The 22741-nt window shown below is 40.2% G+C and overlaps 2 protein-coding genes across 11 annotated transcripts; one reads left to right on the forward strand and one right to left on the reverse strand.

Annotated features, from left to right (window-relative positions):
- Positions 1-7398: 7398 nt before the first annotated feature.
- LOC131329519 (protein WHAT'S THIS FACTOR 9, mitochondrial) lies at positions 7399-14019 on the forward strand. Of its 10 annotated transcripts, none has more exons than XR_009200783.1 (4): positions 7399-9065; positions 10123-10268; positions 13420-13504; positions 13593-14019. XR_009200783.1 is itself a non-coding variant. In XM_058362678.1 (2 exons), the coding sequence occupies exon 1, from the start codon at positions 7518-7520 to the stop codon at positions 9033-9035; it is 1518 nt and encodes a 505-aa protein (XP_058218661.1). In that variant the 5' UTR covers positions 7399-7517; the 3' UTR covers positions 9036-9065; positions 13420-14019. The 10 variants fall into 10 exon arrangements, 4 of the variants coding, with proteins under 4 accessions (XP_058218661.1, XP_058218663.1, XP_058218664.1 ...); XR_009200782.1 differs by having other exon boundaries at positions 13600-14019; XR_009200780.1 differs by having other exon boundaries at positions 13420-14019.
- Positions 14020-20156: 6137 nt separating this feature from the next.
- LOC131328492 (uncharacterized) lies at positions 20157-22394 on the reverse strand. Its single transcript, XM_058361433.1, has one exon. It carries the CDS (start codon positions 22392-22394, stop codon positions 20157-20159), a length of 2238 nt encoding a protein of 745 aa, XP_058217416.1.
- Positions 22395-22741: the final 347 nt, after the last annotated feature.

Here is a 22741-nt window from a genome sequence, read left to right on the forward strand (position 1 = left end):
CCAGGTCAACTGAGAATTCTATTTTCCTGTCCACTGGCGTAATAGACAAATCTTCTAGAAAAACCTCCAAAAAATCTTGAACCACAGGGATACTTTCCAACGTTTCTTTTTTGGTCTTACTCTACACTATACTGCAATAGTACCCTTCACAACCCTTCTTTAAAAGTCGTTGAGCATGAGCCGCCGAAATGCAATATGGAGGTGAGAACACTCTTTCTCCAATAAAATCGAAACTCATCTAGCCCAGGGCTTCAAAAGACAATGGACTTATTCTTACAATCTATAGTAACACTGTTGTTAGATAACCAGTCCATTCCTAGAATTGCATCGAAGTGACCTATAGGCATGGATATTAGGTTTGCTATCAACTTTTTACCCCCAAACTTCACATCGCATTCCCTATATATCAATTTACATATTGTGCTACTATTCAAAGGCGTTGACACTAATAACTCATATGCGAGTGGTTCAGGGATTTTAGACAACTTCAACGCAAATTGGCTAGCAATAAAGGAATGTGTTGATCCTGAATCAAAAAGTACATAGGCAGGAGTGGAGCAAATGAGTATAGTACCTGCAACAACTGATTCTGTATTCCGCGGATCTCTAGGAGTTAGCGCGAAAGCCTTTCCTTGTTTCTGATTTGTCCCCGTCTTTTGCCCGGTAGGATTTTTGACATTGTTCCCTATTGGCATCGCATTGGCTCCAGTTAACTTCTTTGGGCAGTCCCCCTGAATATGACCGTTCTGACCACATTTGAAACATTTGGTCGTAGTTTTCCAACATACTCCTAAATGATTTTTACCACACGTAACACACATCGGGATACTCGATCCCTGATTCCCTAGACTGATCTTCCAACATACTCCAGAATGGTTCTTCCCACATGTTACACAAGCAAGAAGAGTCCCTCTTTGATCCACCTTCCCAGTATTCTGTCTTTTTGGGTTGTCATACCCGGTATTTCTCCCAACATTCGTATTCTTCCTCTTTTTAAATTCAAAATTTTTTTTGACATCCTCGCGTCCTGACGTATTTTTCTTCGAATACTACCACAAAACGCCTCCATTCCATACCCGGTTCTACCTTGTCTTTCAAATTCCACCAGCGGTGTGCTTCTCCTTTCAACTTATAACTTGCCAACCTCACCTTTTGCGTTTCCGTACACCTAATTACCTTAAAGACCTTTTTGATTTCAGCAAGCCATTCATATGCAACAGTAGGATTTATTCTACCTTAAAACGTGGGAGGCTTCAATTTCAGGAACTCCTTAAGATCAAGTCCTGCTGTCGGTTGGGGTTGATTCTGATTCTCATTTTGTTTGGATATTATAGGTTGTCGTTGTGGGGGTGACAAATGAGGTGGTTGTTCTTGGGGTGGTGGTTGTTCTCGTGGTGGAGGAGGGGTTTTGTTGTAGATTTTGAACCAGAGTAGTTAAGTCTGTTGTTGTCCTTTCTAAGCGTTCAAATCTCGTTTGCGACTCAATTTCTGCTTGAGTGCGACGTCGCACCATAGTAATGTCTAAGTAACAAAACAGATTAAAGATTATCACAATCTAGATTTAGTCATAACAATTGAAGTAAAATACGGGCAACACATTCTTTCATCCATAACTAGACACGTTTATACTGCAACAAAAGGGAGTACACCTTCTCTTTTTTCTTTTTTTTTTACAACACCATATACAACTATCCACATCGACAAGGTTATATACATTACTTCAGTCATACTTACCATTACATAAGTCTTACCATACATATTATACAGTTTTTACATTTTTACACGGTCAGTGCACTTAGTTCCCGGTACACTCCTATCAGTTACTCCGAGTCAGAAGATATCACAATTATATTGGGATTCTCCTCGGGATCCTCCTCCTCTTCCTCTGAATCAGAACCGGCTCCCTCAACGACCATAGGCTCTCGAAAACATACACGTTGTGCCCTCCTATCAGGCGCAGGCGTTGAGGTGGTCGCCTGTGCCGGAGCAAATGAACTGAAATTCTGAGCTGTGGACTCTCTCACCGCCATTCCATTCCTTAACTCCATATAAGTATCCAAAGAAGTACCCAGTTCCATTGCCGTTTTAAAGACTAACTTTTGTGATCGCAACCTATGTCGGACAACCGCTTGAGTCATCCGTGGAGGATATCGATGCTCTATATTCACCTTTTCTATATCTTGGCATACCTTGGTCTCTACATCTCTCTCTATGTTTTCCATATGCTCTGCTATGTCCATAAAGCTACAATGGTACACTCTCGGTCCCAGTGAAACCACCTTATAACGACCCAATTCATCCCTTCCTTGGTGAAAGTTATAATTTGCCATCCCTACAAATCAAAAGGAGAAAGAAACCACAATAATTAACTTATTTGTTTCCATTGGCTCTATATTTAATATAATTGTTGTATGCCAATATATGATGTGTCCCCTATACTCTTGAGTTTTACCCTAAATCCTAAACCATGCTCTAATACCAACTCTGTCACGTCCCAACTACGGGTCACGTGACCGGCCGGTGACAGAATCACTAAGGCCTCCAACACCTTTACCATTTAGAGCATACTAAAAAAACATATAAAGAGAAACAACAGAATCAGCTATTCATATAACTCCAGAGTGTCTCTACTAAGCATAATTTACAATGACACTTGTCTCAAAACTACATAACGTTCCTGCTCCTTTTTACAGACGTGCTATTTACATTAGCTAACCAAACAACACATCTGGCCCTCAACTTGCTATCTACAATAACCTGGAAAATTAGAAAAGGTTTTCATAAGCCAAAGCTCGAGTGAGAAACGTATACCAAAGTTACAAGTTTGACCATGGAAATACCTTACTTAATAAAAGAGTTCAAGAACCAAGCAACATTTCAAGTATTCTCATCAAATTTTCCAGTAACATGCATCTTGATCCATAAATTCAATTTTTTGGGTCCAAAGATGGACCCTTTTCTTCTTCCCCTTTCATTTTTGCACATTCAAGCGATAATAAAATTCAACGGTATTTTTGCCAGTCGATTGGGGAGCGACCCCATTGAAGAGTAGTAAGATATCGTTACCCGGTGATGCCCGGCTGCATCTCCTACCTTATTACATCATGCCGCTAGTTTCTCTACATGTCCTCTAGCGCTCGAGACAACGTTCGAATGATTCATATTATCACAAGCATGTACTAACAAGAAGTAAAATTTAAGTTCCCAAAACATATTGCCTTGGTCTAGATTTACTGTAACACAAAAGATTTGTAAACCAACCATACATGCATTAACATCCAATAAAGCAAGTAGGAAGCTCAATTCCCATATTTTTCAGCAAAACAAGCAATGACATTTCTTTCCAAAAATTCAGAAAATACATGTAGCTAAGGTATGCGTAACTCACCAAAAAGATGAATCTAACTTGACATGGCACCGAACTAGCCCAAGGTGCTGGTACCTATACAAAATTTACCATAAATTACTATTTGTTATAGTTGAACTTAATGGGGTAAATTAATTTTTAAATTAGGCCATCGAAACGGCATAAGGACTATTTTTTTTATAGCTCTAAAATGAAAGTAATGTATACTTTTAACCTAATATTTCCTCTGAAGCTATGGTACAAAAACGCACAAGTTGAAGTTAGAATTCCAACAATCTATTAGGATAGACACTAAGGATTTCAGCTGGATTTTTAATTAGCTAAATCAATTCCTATTTCAATCTCTTAAATTTAGGGCTTATAACAGACGTAGTAGCATTTACAAATAATCTACTTGAATCAATTAATGGCGACGAGTTCCGAAGCCAAACTCTTTGCCGGAAGGGGTTTCGCTTGTGTGAAAATTTCAGGGGTTCGAGTGCTGTGTACGCGAGAGGAGAAAAGATGCGGTGAAAAGGTGAGAGAGAGTGGCCGAAGTGGTGTCGAGATGGCCAGCAGCCATGGCCGCCATTTCCCAGCGATACGTGCATCATGCATGTGTGAGTTGTAAGAAGTTTTTCCCTAAATCTATTTCCTCTGTCATAAACAGATACATATTTCCTATTACTAACTATAAAATAGATTAATGGGTGAGAAGATTACCAAAAGGAATTGTAGAAATCCTCTGGTGAAACGAATAGAACCGAAAGCGGTGGATCTCGGTAAAAAGGAATAGACAAGAGTCTCTCTCTCCTGTACTAATCTCTTTTATTTTGTTTTGTCTTCTAATTGATAATTACCCATAATATATATATATATATATATATATATATATATTCATTTTCAAATGAAAAGGTCCTTATTTTAACTAAAATAAGGACCTCTCCATTTCTCCCATTTTCCGTTCAAATTTTGATGATCCGAGCCACTCAATGTGTTCAGAATGTGATTTTAAGAGTATTCGCAAGAAATCAGCAAAAAAAATGACCGGAAAGGGCTTCATCCGAGCAGTTTTTATTTGAACCATTCGATAAAAAATAAGCAAAAACTGCTCGGATGAAGCCTTTCCGGTCATTTTTTTTTGCTGATTTCCCGCGAGTACCCTTAAAATTACGTTCTGAACACATTGAGCTTACACCTGTAATTCCGAAGCACCACTCCATGACATGTAGTATGGTGAGTCAGTTCGTCGCAACTTCGGTCCGTACGCATTTGGATTTCAATCTCCGAAAAATCCCAAAAATTCAACACAGACTAATAATAATTTAAGAGTCATCGTGGCGGTGTCGGATTTTTAAGTTAAAATCCCAACGTTGCGTAACTCATACAGTGTGTCGGGTTTCTATTCGGACCACGTGACTAAACTACTACTTTTTTTTCTTTTAAAAGAAAAGTCAGGATTTTACACAATCTCCCTCTGACACACTAGCTTTCTCTCTCCAAATACCATTTTTTGACCTCTCCTCCAAAATTTCTTCAGGTTTCCTCCCTCAAATTAACTCTCACTTTTGCCCTCTTCTGAAACCTAAACTACACTAGTGATCACAAGGCCCTCCCGAGTCCCGACCACCACCCGGTCCACCCGTTTTCCCTCCCGACTTCCACATCTCTCTCTCTCTCATGAATTAGAATTCAAGGCTCTAATTCATATTCTTTATTTGCATAGGGGAATTTATTTTCAAACATCCACCCAACTTGGTATATGGAAGTATATGAAACTAGTTCCATGGAATCCTTCAATTGTATTTTGGAATCTAAATCATTTAATGTTAGATGGAGTCTCATGCTTAGTTACCTCTTCAGACTGCAAAATGGTACCGTAAAGAAGAAAGAATGAAATTGTATGAAGCAATCACCACAGTTTGCTATTCTTTTTTTCTATCATTATCAGAAACCAAAATCACTGAGGGCAGAGGATTTAATCCAAGTCATTTTGTTGCCTTGGCTTATGTTTTTTGGGAAGAAATGTGGAGAAAATTTTGGGGGAAATGTCAAAAAGTGGGTTTTGGAGAGAGAGTGTGTGTGTGTTTCTATGCGTGTCTGAGAGAGGGAGAGTAGTAGGGGCAAATAAGTAATTCAATGAGGAGTCACTACTAATATTTTGGCAGGAACACTTTTGGTTTTGGCACAAACAATAGAGAAACTTTTTGATATCATTGGTATACCAAAGACCTGGTATTGCTCATTCACAAAAAAGTGACATGTGGCAAACTGTATTTTCTTAGGACTTCAACTGTAATTATTCCAATCCAATTCAATATTGGCACTAAAATAATTGTTTTTTTTCCGCCTTTGTCCACAAAAAAAACTAACCGCCGCCCAAATTACTCCTCTGCTTATCCCAGCTAGGTGGAAATTCGGGACACTATCCGTTAATACGACACAAACACAACACGAATATGACATGACCCGGCAACACAAAAATTAAATGGGACAAACACGAATTTGGCTCGTGTAACTCGATAAGGACACAGTAACTGTTTAATTTTTCGGATTGACACGTTAACCCAAATCAACACGACTCGAATACGACACTACACGATTAATTGTGATTCTTTTCAATTTCCTAATTAGTCTATGATTTGATTTTTCCAAAATCATACTTGGTTAATTTGTATTGAAAAAAATCAATGAATTACGAAAATACAAGTCATGCATGTTACTATAGAACTCATTGTAGAATATTTTTTTTTCCAAAATCAAAATCAACTGAATATCTAATTTTCTAATTATTTGAGTTTCTATGCTAAAAAATTCCAAAATTAAATAAACATCATTTAGGCTGGTGTTCTAATTACTTTGCAAACAAGATTTCATACAATTATATAAGACCTATGACATGAAAAACTCATAGTATCCCATAATTATTACGCATCTCTCTCACTAGGGATAAATCATTTAGTTGAAAAAACTCACAGTATACCATAATTATTACTCACAATATCATTTAATCTTTGTGCTTTCAACGAAAATTTTACTACTGTAAAATTTGACCACAGACCTCTTATTTTTTTAGAATGGTTTATGTCCTCAAGATTTATTTTTTTACCTTTAAATTAAAGTTAAAAAAAAAAACAATTGAATGAGAAGAAAGCAAAGATGTTAGCAGGGATAGACACAGAAGTAATTTGGGCGGATGTAGTTTTTTGTGTATAGAGGCGGAAATGGGCCGAATATTCGCAGCCTCGTATTTTTTTCCTTAGCTCACTACATTTCGGTAAATAGTTGTTGAAAATCATACGTAACATTTCGGTAAATAGCTGTTGAAAATAAGATTATATTTCGGTAACTACATGTCGAAAATATGTTCAACCTTCGGTAAACAACTGCCGAACATACATTTTCGGTAAATAGCTGTTGAAAAAAATATTATATTTCGGTAATTGTATGCTAAAAATGTATCTCAATTTCGGTAACTAACTGTCGAGTATAATTGAAAATTTTTAATGAGTTAAGAAAGAAAATACTGGATTGCGAATAGTCGCCCCCGATGAAAAAAACTAGTAATAGTGAATTGGGAAGAAATAATTACAGTTGAAGTCCTAAAAAATTACAGTTTACCACATATAACTTTCTTTGTGAAGGGAGATACCAGGTCTTTGGTATACCGGTGATACCAAAAAAAAATTAGGCCCCGTTCCAACTAACCTTCCTTTTTAAAAAGTATTTTTTCTTCAATTTTCAAACTCAAATATAATAAAAATAAAAAATAATTTTTGAATTTTTCTTGCACCGTATAAAAGATCTCAATGAAATCTATCAAACAAGATCCATATTGGTAGGAAAATTATTTGCATAAATATATAATTTTTGAGCTTGAAATTACCTTCTTTTTTCCAAAACCTTCTTTTTTTAGAGATGGAACACCCCCTTACTCGAAACGAAATATGAGTTTTGGCATTATCAATTGTCAAAAAATTTTATTTGCTTTACCCTTTTTGTCCAAAACAAATACTCCGTACGAAGTATTAGAAAATTCAAAAAAATTCCGTTCATTTCTTTTCTTTCCCACTATTCCAAAGAACCCTAAAACCCTCATTGTCCCTCTGCTCCACCGTCTCCTTTTCCAACGTTCATCAGTCCAAACTACCAAAACCCCCCTCCCTCCACTATGCAATCTCTTCGACGCTCTCTCCCCCGCCGCCGCCGCCACGAGTTCCACCGCTCCTTGTTCGACGTCGCATCCATCAAATGGGTCCGAGACCGAGCCATCGACCACGCCGTGGAGAAAGAAGGAAACCTCCAACCCTTGCTCAACCTCAAGAACCTCCTCAAGTTCGAGCCGTCCAAGTCCCTCCCACTCCCTCTCATCGCCCAGCACAGAGAGTCCCTCGGCATCGCCTCCCGCCCCGTCGATTTCATCCGCAGGTACCCTTCCGTCTTCCAAGAATTCTTCCCCGGTGGAATCGGTATCCACCCGCACGTCAAATTGACCCCCGAAATACTCTTGCTCGATGCCGAGGAACACTTTATTTACCAGAGCGATGATAACAAAAGAGCAGGCGCTGACCGCCTTTTGAAGCTCTTGATGTTAGCTAGAATCAATAAATTCCCATTACACATCGTAGAAAGGTTGAAATGGGACTTGGGTTTGCCCCATGATTTTACCCAAACCCTGGTCCCCGAGTTTCCTGACTATTTTCAAGTCACTGGTGGGAATGGGAATCGTTCTGATCCCCATCTTGAATTGGTGTGTTGGAGCGACAAGCTGGCGGTTTCGGTGATGGAGAAGAAGGCTTGCAAAAAGGGTACGCCTATTGCGTTCCCTTTGCAATACTCAAGAGGTTTCGAGGTGGATAAGAAGTTCAAGAAGTGGGTTGATGAGTGGCAGAAGCTGCCTTATGTTTCTCCGTATGAAAATGCATTACATCTACCGGCCAAGAGTGACGAGGCAGATAAATGGGCCGTGTCGGTGCTGCACGAGCTTCTCCATCTTCTTATTGCGAAGAAGACGGACAGAGAAAATGTGCTTTTGCTTGGGGAGTGTTTGGGGCTCCGAGCGAGGTTTAAAAGGGCATTGCTTCAGCACCCTGGTATATTTTATCTTTCGAGTAAAATTGGGACACATACCGTGATTTTGAGGGAGGGTTACAAGAGGAATCTGCTGATTGAGAATCATCCGTTGATGGATATGAGGGGTAAGTATATTCATCTGATGAACACAATTAAGGAAGATAAGAAAACAAAAGGTTTGCAGAGTAAAAATACTCAGCAACCGAAATTGGCCCATTCTTCCAAAGGAGAAGGAGAAGAAATGCAGGATGGTGAAACTGAAAAGGGACGAGATGGGGAGTCATATGACTTTTCAGATTCTGAGGTTGAGGAAGGCAGTGATGATGACTATAGTGATGCGGATAGGAGTCAAATGGTTTCTCAGGTGAATGCTAGAGGTGATAGAGTTAAGACAAGGAGGACACTGAAGTATGAGGCTAAGAGGCCTTTAAGATCTCCAAATAGTTTAGAAGGAAGAAACCCCAGGAAGACAAGAAACAAAGAACCCACTGAAGTTTCTCGAAATACAGTAATGCATGGAAGGCGTAAAATTCGTGGGCAGTCACCCGGGAGATTGGAATTCTCAAGAGATAGGGGGCGGCCAAATTTGGATACGAAAGCTTCTGTTTTGAAATGATAATGTTTGTTTTCTGAAGCACATTTTGAGGTTTGGTTCTTGCTCTAGATCTCCTTGATTATAAGTTTACAAGATGATCATCTTCGTTTTCTCGTTATATGTTTGAATGTTAGATATGTTACTCTGAATGCATTAGCCAATTATGCCTAATTGTTCATGTGAATGTATAATTATCACTTGTGGTTAATGTGCATATTTATGTGTATATGGCATGGATATTCAATTTTTGTTAAAGCTTACACTTGTGGATTAGGTCTAAAACCCAAAAGGTTCAAAAAGTGCTCCAACCTATGTCTAGTGACAAAAGGACAAGTGTGGTTGCAACATTTATGCACATGTCACCTTCACCTATTGATATAATAGAGTTACAAGCAACTGCCCGATGACTGGCCGTTGAAGCTGTTGTTAATTAGAAGCAATAATGTTCCATTGTTTGGAGGAGGATCCAAGGTCTTTTACAAACAATACTAACCTGAATTTTCTGGAATATTTTCAAGCCACCAGTGGGAATGATTCTCATTCCTCGCTGGATGGGTATGGTATGGGCTAAGAATAGTGAGCTGGCGGTTTCAGTTATGGAGGAAAAGGCAGGTTAGGAAAGGGTATGCTTGTTACCATTACTATAAACTATCCGCTACTCAAAGAGGGTTTGAGATGGATTAGAAGTTTTCTTTGATCAGCAAAATGAATGGATTAGAAGTTGAAGGAGCGGGCTGATGAGTGGCAACAGTTGCCTTATTACATTTTTCCAGAAAAATGCATTAAGCTTCTGCCCTGAGTGATGAGTTGGATCAATGTTCTAAAAGGCTCAAGGCGCACCAAGGTGGCATGGTCTCCCGTGGAGCCTAAGTACGTGGCACACCTCTTCAGAGTGAGGTGCAAAATGTTAAACATAGCTAAGTCCAAGACTTCTAGAATTCCAAGTACCATAAAAATGTAACATTCCAAATGTAACATAAGAGTATGGATAATGGCTATCAATGCACGTATTAAAGTTTTTCCACATCTGGTTCTTCTTCTTCCTCATCGGATTCTTCATCTTTCCATTCTTTCCGATCATCTTCCTCATCTGTAAGCTAAAGTGCAGGTTTTCGTCTCTAGAAGCTAAAGCAACATCATCCCAATTCAGGTTATCATCGTCAAACACAAGCTCCTCCTCTATCCTCCCAACCAACCAGTCATTGCTTTCATCAATGACTTTCAAGGAGATGGAACTAATATACCGCATTTCAGGTATCGACATTTCAATGCTCATTTATGCTTAACAAACATCACATCATTGGGACGCTTTTGACTTAGCCTGTTTCTTTTTTTGGTGCGAATCTGCATTAAAAACTTCAAACAGAATTTGAACTGATATCATAATCATGACTAAAAAGTTTAAGGAATTCGTTAGACTTAACAATGAATACTAACATGCTCAAAATTATTCCAATTTCTCTCACATCCTGAAGAACTACAAGTAATACTAAGAACCTTGATGAGCGGTAAGCGTATTAGATGATCTTCTCCATCTTCTTGTTTTGAAGATGATGAGAAGAGGCAGTATAGTTTGTCTTGCACAGTATTCAGGGCTTCAGTTTAGGTTCAAGAGGGCATTGCTTTGTCACTAAAGCTTATTTAAGAGGATTTGTTGATTGAGAGCCATCTGTTGATAAACATGAGCTTTGGGTTATATTCATCTTATGATGATGGTGGAATAAGGAAAGTAATCATGAACTGCCAGGGTGGCAGTAACACATAACAAAAGTGGATCCATGATGTCAAGGGAGAATGAGAAGAAGTGCGTGACCACTAGAGAAGCCCAATGTTTGTGCTTGTGAGATGAAGACTATGATGAGGAGGAGAGAGATGAGGTTGGAATGTTACTCAAAATATGTTTAAGCCAGTGAAGGAAGAACAAGGGGATATAAAACTTGATGGATTGAGGGCTTTCAGAGTTTCAGAGATCTTTTTCCAGATAGTTTTGTAGGAGTATAACCAGTTTAGACTAAGGACACAGGTAACCTGGTTCTCCCTCAAGTCTGCATAAGAGATGCAATGCATTGTGACATTCATGGGACGGGTCAAGTGACATTCATGCGACGGGTCAAGAGATATAAGATATCTCAAGTAAGTAACTGGGGAAGATCAAAAAAGGTTGCTGGGATTTCTCCGTGGTGGTTACTGATCTTGTTTTCTTGAAGCAATGTGGTAGCAGTAGTCAATAGTGTTGCTTCTTGGTCTAGTTCTCTGTTCTCCTCTGTTACTGGTTTTCCAAATAAACATATTATGTGTGCTGTCTTCGTATTATCAATGTGCTTAAAATGATGCAGTAGTGTTGATTGAATTATTAAATTCTGCATATACTTAACAGGGTTTCACAGTAGTGGACTGCAATTTTATCATGTGTTTTTTTATAGGGTTTGTAGATTTCAGTGTCTGCCATCCTTTGTTGCTTCCCTAAAGCCTAAAGTTTTACAAGAAGCTTTTTCTTGTTATAATTTTTATGAGAAGAATGATCTATGACCATATATAAATATTTGTGATTGTGCTAGCTAGTTATAATAAATTTGACGAAATGGTGATCAAATTTATTCTGTGTTTGGATTTGGATTTGAAAAATAGTAGAGGTAATAAGTGGAGAGAGATAGAGAGAGAAATGTTGAAAGTAGGGAGAATCTAGGAGGTATTTTTTGAAAAATGCTTTTTGAAAAGCAAAGAGAACAAGGCATTAGTCTCTAAGTTCGATGGGTCATCATCGAGGCCAGGCCGGATAAGCCCACAAAGTCATTACCCAAGCCCGCCCCCGGGCTTGAGCTGATGCGCTTTTTTTTTGTCGAGCCGGGTGGGTCGGGCTTCATCTGGAAAGTATAGTACCAAGCCCAACCCATGGGCCAAGACTAGGCAGGCTTGGTGGGTGAGCTTATTATTTTGTGATTTGTTTCTTTATTTCTTTGTTTTAGTACAACAATAAAAGTGTGTGTTTTAGCTGTTAACTTAGACAAGCTTTAAAGAAATTAATTTTGTTTCAAGAAACATATATGTCATTCACACAATTATGTTCTCCGCTCACCCTCTAAATTTTCTTTTTCTTTAACCTTTTTATACAAGGGTGCGAGAAGTTAAACATCAAACACAGAACTTTCTAACGAATATTCCCTCTGTCCGCATTCAATAGTCATTCATTGACAAATGCATGATTCAATAGAGACAACAAATGATGCACATACACAAAAACTTAGTTTTTTTTATACTACTATCTTGGATGTGAAAATAGATCGTTAGAGTGGGATGGAGGGAACATAACCTTGAAATAGAATTTATTTCTAGAATATGCTAGTCTATGCTAATCACATAATCACAATTCACAATCACTCCTTTTTTCCCCTTTAACTTGTTATATGAGAGTAAGCTAGCGGAAGTAAAATAATTTTTCGTAGGAAAAATATTATCCAAAGGGGAAGTATGGACATTTATTACTTACTTCGTAGACTAGAACACGGGCTAGATAGCGTTGGCAGCCCGGGTAATCCCAAGGCTAGTCCATACAATATTCGGGCTGGGCTAGCCCGCCTGCTTGAGGGGCTTGTGCGGGCTTAGTCATGGCCCTTAGATGAAATTCTTTAATCATTGAGTTTGGTTGTAACTTCTAACTTTGAGTCGGATAGATGTTCCATACATACAGCCTTACCTTTTATTTTGAAAAATGTTATCCCGTCTTGTGGCGATTGATGGTGAACCTCCTCTAAGGAACCTGTTTTAGACCGCCTGTTGAATATTTCCAGTAGTTCAATATAGATACGAGGGGTCACCAAATGTTGATTAATACATCAGATATGCAATCTTGTCTTGGTTATCAAACAACTGCATGTCAGCAGCAATAACACTAATACAACTACCCAGCACTTCGACTCACCAGTGGCCCAGACAGCTAAGTCAAAAGGTAAGGCTCATCATATAGTCATTGGGCTTAGGTTGTCAGTTTGATTCCTTGATGTCCAACATGGTTTCTCTTTGTTTCACTCCATTGCTTACATCATCAGAGAATGGACTTGAACCTTTCAGATTTAGAATGAAATGATTGTACACCTTTGTTATGGCAAACATTTCCACATAGCCTACTGTAAATTCTATGGAAGTTAATCAAATAGCCAACTGGACCAACAAAAAATTGCTGTAAATCTATCCAGGTTTCTATCTTTTATGATTCCGTTTTGTAAGAACCTTGGGTATTTTAACTACTTACTTTACCTCGAATTTTTTGCATCTGATTCATTGAAGATACTGGTAATCATTCTCTTGCTCATTTATCTTCGTGTACTGAATAAATACTTCATTTATTCTGCTTCAATGGCTTTGATTGATTAGTTTTTTTTTTCTTTTTTGTTGTGGATTTTGCTAGGGCTCTGTATCGCCACCGTAGTTGTCAAAAGGCCATGTTTTGATCTTTGATTTTTTGGGGAGGGATTTGAAAAGAAAAGGAACCGGTAAAGATACTTGAACCATACCCAAGTCCGTGCATTCTTTCCCTTTACTTTTCTATTTCTGCCACAAAACCCTTCCCTTCTAGATCAGAATACAGGCACAAGGGCAAGGGATAATTTTGGCAAGTTGACCTGGCCAGTCGCACTGATCAAAAGGATTGCAAAGAGTACAGAACGGGTTGCAGAGCTGTTTGTTAATCCAAAGGCCGCCGAAGAAGACTCTCAGCAAAGCCCGCTTAATAACTACGTTAAGTTCTTAAAAATTGACGACTGCAGAAGAATGAAACAACAATGGTCAGAAGCAGAACAAAGGTGGATAACAAGAAAGAACCATGATCGGCAACAAGCTTGAAGCACATTCTACTGATGAAATGCTAGCTTTAGTGTAAATTGCCTCTGTACTCTTGTGTTAATGGGATCTGTTGTAAGTTTTGGAAGGACAAAATATAAAGGACCGTTTTCATTTCAGATATTTTTTCGGTTAATATATATTTTTTATTTTGTGTTTTTGAAACAAATACAGTAAAATTAGTACATGTATGCTGACAGGGTTGGAAGAGTCGGCAACACCGTTGCCGTTAGTTTTGTTGTTGAGTAGTTGATAAGCTCTATCCAAGTAAGCGAAACTAGTAGCTGCCCATTAGGTAAAATTGAAGGTCGACCTTGGTTGAAGGAAGCAGGGGCGGATCTAGGAGAAACAAAATTTGACAAATTAATTAAATTGTGTTTGTATTCAACATTGATGATGCCAAAATTTGGCCGATCGCTCAGAGTGCTTTAAAGGGCTCCTGCATAACAAGTTTGAGGACCAGGGGTAGGCTCTACAAATTAGGGTAACAGAGTGCGTACCTTGAGACAGAGTGCTTTAAAGGGCTCCTGCATAACAAGTTTGAGGACCAGGGGTTGGCTCTACAAATTAGGGTAACAGAGTGCGTACCTTGAGAAGGATGGCAATGCCTTGTATTTATAGAGTCTGCGGAGATAAGAATGGTAGGATTTGGATTTCATTTATAGAGTCCGCGGAGATAAGAATGGTAGGATTTGGATTTCTTAATAGTATGTAGCCTTTTCTAAGATATCTCCCAAAATCCTTGTCAGTTAAACATGATCTTAGGCATTCGATGGAATGTGAATTAGGATAGGCGAATCATTTGATACCGGTTTGTACCTTGCTCGTCCTTGCTAAGTAGTTCTCATGTCGGTCCCGTTGAGTCCCATATGGAGGTCAATTGTGTAGGTTGGCTTGAGACCCAAATTATGACTCACTAGAAACTCAGTACTTACGATTTAAAAAAAAAAAAAAAAAACCTCCCTATTTATTTCCGAGGTTGACATACGCAAATTGGCCAGGTGAAGAGCCGACCAAACAACCTTGGTTCTGATAAGTCATAAATTAGTCCTTAAGCCGACCTATTCAATTGACCTCCATGTGGGATTTGGCAGGACCGACATGAGAACCACTCAACACGAACCAACCGAGTACAAACCAATATGGAATGATTTGCCTATCCTAATTCAAATTACACCGAATCCTCTTATGTTCATGTTGATTGACAAGTATTTGGGGAGATATCTCAGCTAGGAAAGGTCATCTACCGTTAAGAAATCCAAATCCTACCATTCTTATCTCCACGGATTATATATATATATATACACACACACAGTCAGGATCAAGTCAGGAGGTGTGGACCGGAGCTCCGGTCCGCACCTCCTCATTTCTCACATTTTCTGATTGAATTTCGATGATCCGAGCCGCTCAATGTGATCAGAACGTGATTTTAAAGGTACCCGCGTGAAATTAGCAAAAAAAATGATCGGGAAGGGCTTGATCTGAGCAATTTTTTTTGAACGGTTCAGAAAAAAACTGCTCAGATCAAGCCTTTCCCGGTCATTTTTTTTGCTGATTTCTCGCAGGTACCCTTAAAATCAAGTTCTGAACACATTGAGCGGCTCGGATCATCGAAATTCAATCGGGAAATGGGAGGTGCGGACGGGTGCGAACCGTAAGGGTGTGGACTTGATCCGGACTGTATATATATATATATATATATATATATATATATATATACATACATACATACAGTCAGGATCAAGTCAGGAGGTGCGGACTCCCTATTTTTCACATTTTCCGATTGAATTTCGATGATCCGAACTCTGTTATTCTAATTTCCAAAGCCTCCATATGATTTCTTATATCCGAACCGAGCTGTGCTATCCACACAGATTTCTGTGCACAGATTGTGCACAGATTTTGTTGTGGGGCCCACCACGGGTCCCACACAAATCATCCAAGCCGTTCATTAAATGTAAAACATTTTTTCAAGGGTTCCTGTAAAAAATAAGCTCAATCCAATACCTATATGTGATTCATCCAACTATCTAACTTTTCATTCAGATTTTCGGATAATGAAAAGTTATACGATTGGATCGAGTATCTATAGGTATCGGATTGAGATTATTTTTTACGGGGACCCTTTAAAAAATATTTTACATTTAATGAACAGTTCGGATGATTTGTGTGAGACCCGCGGTGGGCCCCACAATAAAATCTGTGCACAATCTGTGCACAGATTGTATGTGTGTGTAGACTTTCTGATCCGAACCCAAGTGACTATATCGTTTGATTGAAGGGCTCATGACCGGAAACATCTTGAACTTGTTTTGCAGGAGCCCTTTACTCAAAGCGATCAGCCATATTTTGGCATCATCAAACATGAAAAGTAGTTATGCCAAAATAGAAGGAAAAATGGTTCTCCCAAAATGACATTCCACCAGTGGAGGAACCGAACCCTTTTTTCCAAAAAAAAGAAGTGATGAGCCAAAAAATACCTTTGGTACAATTATTTTGACAACAACAGCAAGAGTTGCAAGAGCATCTCCAACCATAGAGGTCAAAAATGGAGATGTCAAATTATATTGAAGGCTTATGTGGCAATTTGACATCTTTAATTTGACATCAAGCTCCCTCTCCTCAACCTTTATGTCAAATTACTTTGAAAGCTTATGGTCAATTTTTGAAAATTGGCAGTCTAGAAGGTTGATGTCAAAGTTGACAACTTGAGACTTCCCTTCAAAGCCACGTCACCTCCCTTCAAAGTCATGTCACTTTTGACATGATAGAAGACATTATGGTTGGATGGTGACTTAATGCCAAAACTAGCCGTTTGATTGTCCACCTCAGCTTTGACATCTCCCATTGGAGATGCTCTAAGTTAGTCAACAAAAGATTTAAAGGCTGTTTATAGCCTTGAACCACAAATGCTCGTGATGAGACTCAAACCCTGACCTCTTACAAGAGAATAATCAGAAAATATCATTGTGCTACAAGCCTTTGGCTTTCGCTCTTAGTTGGAGTGTGAATTTTTAAGTTGTCAAAGTATAACATGTTAAATTGGCAAGCGTCAAAGCCTCAACTTGGCATATCTAATTTTGACATATTGGTTAGACTAGAGTTAAACTCTTCCCTCAAAGAGTCTTTTAAAATAGGACAGTCCAAAACAATTTTGAACAATGAGATTAAGAGTGGTGGGGAGAGTAATGAAACAGAGCGGTGGGATAACTTAGCTCCGTTGTTTTTTTGACGGCAATAAGTCCGGGGACCCTAAAAAACCTCTAAAAAAACTCTTCAAATCTTAATCTCATAGTTTCCGATCAAATTTTGATGATTCGAGCTTCTTAATGTGTTCAAAACGTGATTTTAAGGGTGCCCGTGAGAAATTGGCAAAAAAAAAAAAAAAACCCGGGAATGGATTGATTTGAGCAGTTTTTTATTGAACCGTTCAATAAAGTTCAATAAAAAACTGTTCGAAACCACCCCGATATATATATATATATATAAAATTTCTCACGGGCACCCTTAAAATCACGTTTTGAACACATTAAGAGGCTCGAATTATCAAAATTTGATCGGGAACTATGAGATTAAGATTTGAAGAGTTTTTTTAGAGGTTTTTAGGGTCCCCGGAACCGCCCCGTATATCTTATGTAAGCGGTGGTAAATTTTTGGCCAAATTCTGTCTTCTGAGAAACGGAAGAGGTTAGAGGTGAATAAAGTGGAGGGTGGGTAAAACTTGCTTTCTTTTTCACAAAGACTCCAAGGTCATTGGTGGAAGAAAAACAGAGGGGTCTTTTGTCAGCGACTTGTAAAGCCACGGACGGCCACTCCACCAAAGCAAGAAATGAAGCCAAAAACAAATCTGAAATTCCTAACACGACAAACAAAGAAAGAATACATCCATTCTGATGTAGAACACGTGGAGGCCCAATTCCATGATCAGTTGGACCGAGCCAAGCCCCGAAAGTCCAAACGGTGTTTAATTTCAGATTACCCAAATTGGCTAAATTCGGACGAGCTCGGAATGGGCTTGGCTCAGTCCAACTGATCATGGAATTGGGCCTCCACGTGTTCTACATCAGTCCCCTCTTCTTCGAAAGAACTCGACCTCGAGTTCAAGTCTGGATACAACGGCTCCTCAGCATGATACTCAGATAAATCAGCAACATTGAAAACCTTTGAAATCTTCATGGAATCAGGAAGATCAATCACATAAGCATTGTCACCAATCTTCTTCAAAACTTCATACGGACCATACTTCCTGGGCTTTAGCTTGTTATAGGTTCCCACTGGAAACCGCTCTCTGCGCAAAAACACCATCACAAAATCCCATTCCTTGAACAATTTCTCACGTCTGTGTTTGTCTACAGCCCTCTTGTATTTCGCATTAGTCTCAGCTAGCTTCTGTTTTACTTGCTCATGCACCTCTTGAGCCTGCTTAGCCATTGCCTCAGCTGCAACGCTAACCCCGGGACCTCGCGAGAGATGAACCAAATCCACTGTATGCTTTGGAGATGTCACATATACCAAGGAAAAAGATGATTTTCCCGTGGCACTGTGAACTGCACTATTAAAAGCAAACTCAGCCTGCGGCAAAGCGTGATCCCACTGCTTCGGTTTGTCACCACAGATACTGCGAATCAAATTCTCCAAACTCCGATTAGTCACCTCAGTCTGTCCGTCAGTTTGTGGATGTGCAGTAGAACTCCTCTTCAGCGAAGTTCCAAACATCCTCCACAGAGTCACCCAAAAATGGCTAAGGAACTTCACATCCCGATCAGAGGTAATAGACTGTGGCACCCCATGCAACCGAACTACCTCTCGAAAGAACAACCGAGCCACATGTGAGGCATCCGATGTCTTTCGACAAGCAATAAAGTGCACCATCTTAGAAAACCTGTCAACTACCACAAATACAGAATCTACACCTCGTTGGGTACGAGGCAGTCCCAACACAAAATCCATAGACAGATCCTCCCAAATATTATTAGGCACAGGCAAAGGAGTATAAAGACCAGTATTTTGAGACTGACCCTTAGATACCTGACAAGTATAGCACCTCCGCACAAAATTTCCAGCATCCTTCTTTAGTTGTGGCCAGAAATAGCGCTCCTCCAAACTCGCAATAGTCTTATCCCTCCCTAAGTGTCCACCTAACCCCCCACCATGAAGGTCTCGGATTAAGCTTTCCCTTAAAGAAGATTAAGGAATACAAAGACGATTGCCACGAAACAAGTACCCATCACTAACATGAAAGTCACTAACAGGCCGGTTCTGAACGCATACTGCCCAAATTTCTTTGAAGTCCTCATCCTCTAGATACAGCTCTTTTAAGAACTCAAAACCCACAATTTCATGGGCCAAAGTCACCAACAAATCAGCCCGACGACTCAATGCATCAGCCACCCTATTTGACACCCCAGACTTGTGCCGAATAGTGAACGGAAATTTCTGCAAGAACGTAGCCCAGCGTACATGCATACTGTCCAACTTCTTCTGACTATTGATGAATTTCAGCGCTTGATGATCAGTGTACAACACAAACTCCCTCTGAATCAGATAATGCTCCCAATGTTTGAGAGCGCGAATCACAGAATAGAACTCCTGATCATAAGTGCTCCACTTTTGTCTAGCTTCACTCAGCTTTTCACTAAAGAAAGCCACTGGTCTCTTCTCTTGAGACAAAACAGCCCCAATACCAACTCCTCTAGCATCACACTCAACCTCAAAAATCTTCTCAAAGCTAGGTAGGGCTAATACCGGTGCAGTACAAAGTCGTTCTTTAACCAGCGCGAAACTTTGCTCCGCTTCACCTCCCCACAGAAACTTGCCCTTTTTCAAGCACTCCGTGATTGGTGCTACGATAGTACTGAAATTTCGAATGAATCGCCTATAGAAAGTGGCCAATCCATGGAAACTTCTCACTTCCGTAACAGATTTAGGCGTTGGCCAATCACGAATAGCTCGAACCTTCTCTTCATCTACATGAATACCCTCAGAACTCACCACATAGCCTAAGAATAATAAGCTGCAAGTCAAGAAACTGCACTTCTTGAGTTGAATATACAGCTTATTTTCTTGCAGCACCATCAGCACTTGGCGCACATGCTCCACATGCTCCTCCTCAGACTTGCTATAAATCAGTATGTCGTCGAAATAAACGACAACAAACTTTCCAGTGAAAGGCCGCAGAACTTGATTCATCACCCTCATAAAAGTACTCGGCGCGTTAGAAAGGCCGAATGGCATAACCAACCATTCATACAGGCCATCCTTAGTTTTGAACGCCGTCTTCCATTCGTCTCCCGGTCGGATACGAATCTAATGGTACCCGCTCCGCAAATCAATCTTCGAAAACCACTTCGACCCATCCAACATATCAAGCATATCATCCAGGCGAGGAATTGGAAATCTATACTTGATGGTTATTTTGTTGATGGCCCGACTGTCCACGCACATACGCCAACTCCCATCTTTCTTTGGCGTCAACAAGGCTGGAACACCACATGGACTCAAACTCTCCCGAATGTGCCCCTTCTGCAACAACTCCTCTACTTTCTCCCTCAGAATCTCATTTTCCTTCGGACTCATCCGATAATGTGGTAGGTTGGGCAGACTTGCCCCAGGCACCAAATCAATCGCATGCTGAATATCTCTCATTGGAGGGAGCTCATTAGGCACATCTTCAGTAACAAGCTCCTCAAATTCCTCCAATAATGGCTGTATCTTTTTAGGTACAGGAACTATCAGAATCTTTGCTTTGTCCCTTTCCTCCACAACCAGAGACTTCACCACCATAGCATAAACATGTTCCGACTCCTTGAAATCTGTCACAAACTCAGCTTCGGAAGTAGCAATTGTTAGAAACGAAGACCCCTCTATTTTAGGGGGTTTGATAGGCTCTTTATGAATGGAAGGAGCCATAACAACCTTACGTGACTCCCAATTAAAACTATAAGTATTATCACGACCCTTATAAACAATATCAACATCAAACTGCCAAGGTCTACCTAACAGTACATGGCTACCTAACAGTACATGGCTAGCATCCATCTCAATTACATCACAGATAACTTCAGATCTATAAATTTTCCCAATTGAAAGAGGAAGTTTACAGATTTCAGTTACCTTCACCGTAGGGCCTTTCTTTATCCAACCGATGCTATATGGAGAGGGATGAGGTTCGGTTGGTAACTTCAGATGGTCCACCAGTCTTTTTGCCACAAAACTCTCACAACTCCCACTGTCCACGATCAAGTCACATACTTTCTGATTGATGGAGCAGCTTGATCGAAAGATGTTATGACGCTGATTGGAACCTTCTGCTCTCGGCGCGAATAACACCCGTTGCACCACACAATTCACTCGTTCCCCGTCCTCCTCTGCATAATCTACATCATAAGAATTTTCTTCTGGCCAATCCTCTTCAGGCCCATCTTCTTCGCCACCCTCTTCTACCAGGCCCACCTTCCGATCTGGACACTCATTGGAGCGGTGTCCAGGCTTGCTACACCGAAAACACTTATCCCCAAATGGCTTGGCATATGGATTAGGGGCTTTAGTTACGTTTCTGTTATTGGAGCTACCTGCTTGATTAGCTCCTCCAAATTTAGAACCACCACCAACTGTAACCTTAGGTTGAAAAGCAGGCACTGTTGGCTGTTTCTCTTTTCCCTTATCAGCAGCAGGAACAAACGACTCTCGACGGTACCCTGAATTGGCTGGTTTACGCTCCAGCTGTTCGGCCTTAATCGCTAAGTTAAGGGCGTCGTCAACTTTCCAAACAGGCTGCAATCCTATCCTTTCCTGAATTGTGGGCTTCAACCCGTTCATGTACCTCGCTACGCGCTGACCTTCAGTCTCACTCAGATTATTACGTTCTGAGAGTCGATTGAATTCAGTCGTGTAATCAAAAACAGACCTAGATCCTTGCGAACAGTTCTGGTATGATCGGAACAGATGTTGGTCATAGTCAGACGGCAAAAACCTCTCCATCATAAGCTGTTTCATTCTGCGCCATGTTGTCACAGACTCTTTTCCTTGCCTCCGTCGTCTCGCCTGCAATTGGTCCCACCAAACTGCAGCGCCGCTCTTTAGTTTATAAGCGACCATCTTTACTTGCTTCGACTCGGGAACCTCCATCATATTAAGGAACCTCTCAACCTCTGAAACCCAGTCAAGAAACTCCTCCATCTGTAAATTACCATTGAACGTGGGAAGGTCCACCTTCATGCGATAATCATCGAACCGGTGTTGTTGTCGCCCGACGGGACGGTCTTCTTGTTCTTCATTATCCTCAGGTTCGAATTCTTCACTCTCAGCATCATGTATTACCATCTGACGACGACCGGTTGCGCCTCGAGCAAATCCTCCGGCACGATTCCGATCCTGGTTGCGAGGTTGGCGATGGGCAAATCCCAACGCGCGATCCTCATCAACCCTCCCTGGCCTTTGGCGGATTTGTAGAGTCATCTCCTGCAGCATCTCACGGATCTCAGTGAACTGAGTGTGGGTATCCTGTCGGATCTCGGTCAACTGTGCTTGTTGATCCTCCGCCATCCTCCTTAGGTCAGTAAGCCCACGACCAACGTCAATGGGTGTGTCTTCTTCTGTGTTTAGTGCCATCGAACCAGGTAAAACCTTGCTCTGATACCACTTGACGCAGCGGAATTCACGAGAGATTAGTTAGCGTACTAATCCAAACGAGATAAACAACTCGTCGCAACGAGCAAATCTTGCGCACAAGAAAGAAAGAGAAAATCTCTGCAATATTATTAATCAAAAGCTACATAAACTCTAGGTTACAAACCCTTAAATAGGCTAAAACTCTAGAAACCCTAAAAATAAACTTGAAAAATAAAAAGTGCCATAATTTGGGGCTTTTCCTAAAACTGAAAACGGGAAAG

This window comes from Rhododendron vialii, chromosome 6a (genome assembly GCF_030253575.1).
Source record: "Rhododendron vialii isolate Sample 1 chromosome 6a, ASM3025357v1".
NCBI classification, from domain to species: domain Eukaryota; kingdom Viridiplantae; phylum Streptophyta; class Magnoliopsida; order Ericales; family Ericaceae; genus Rhododendron; species Rhododendron vialii.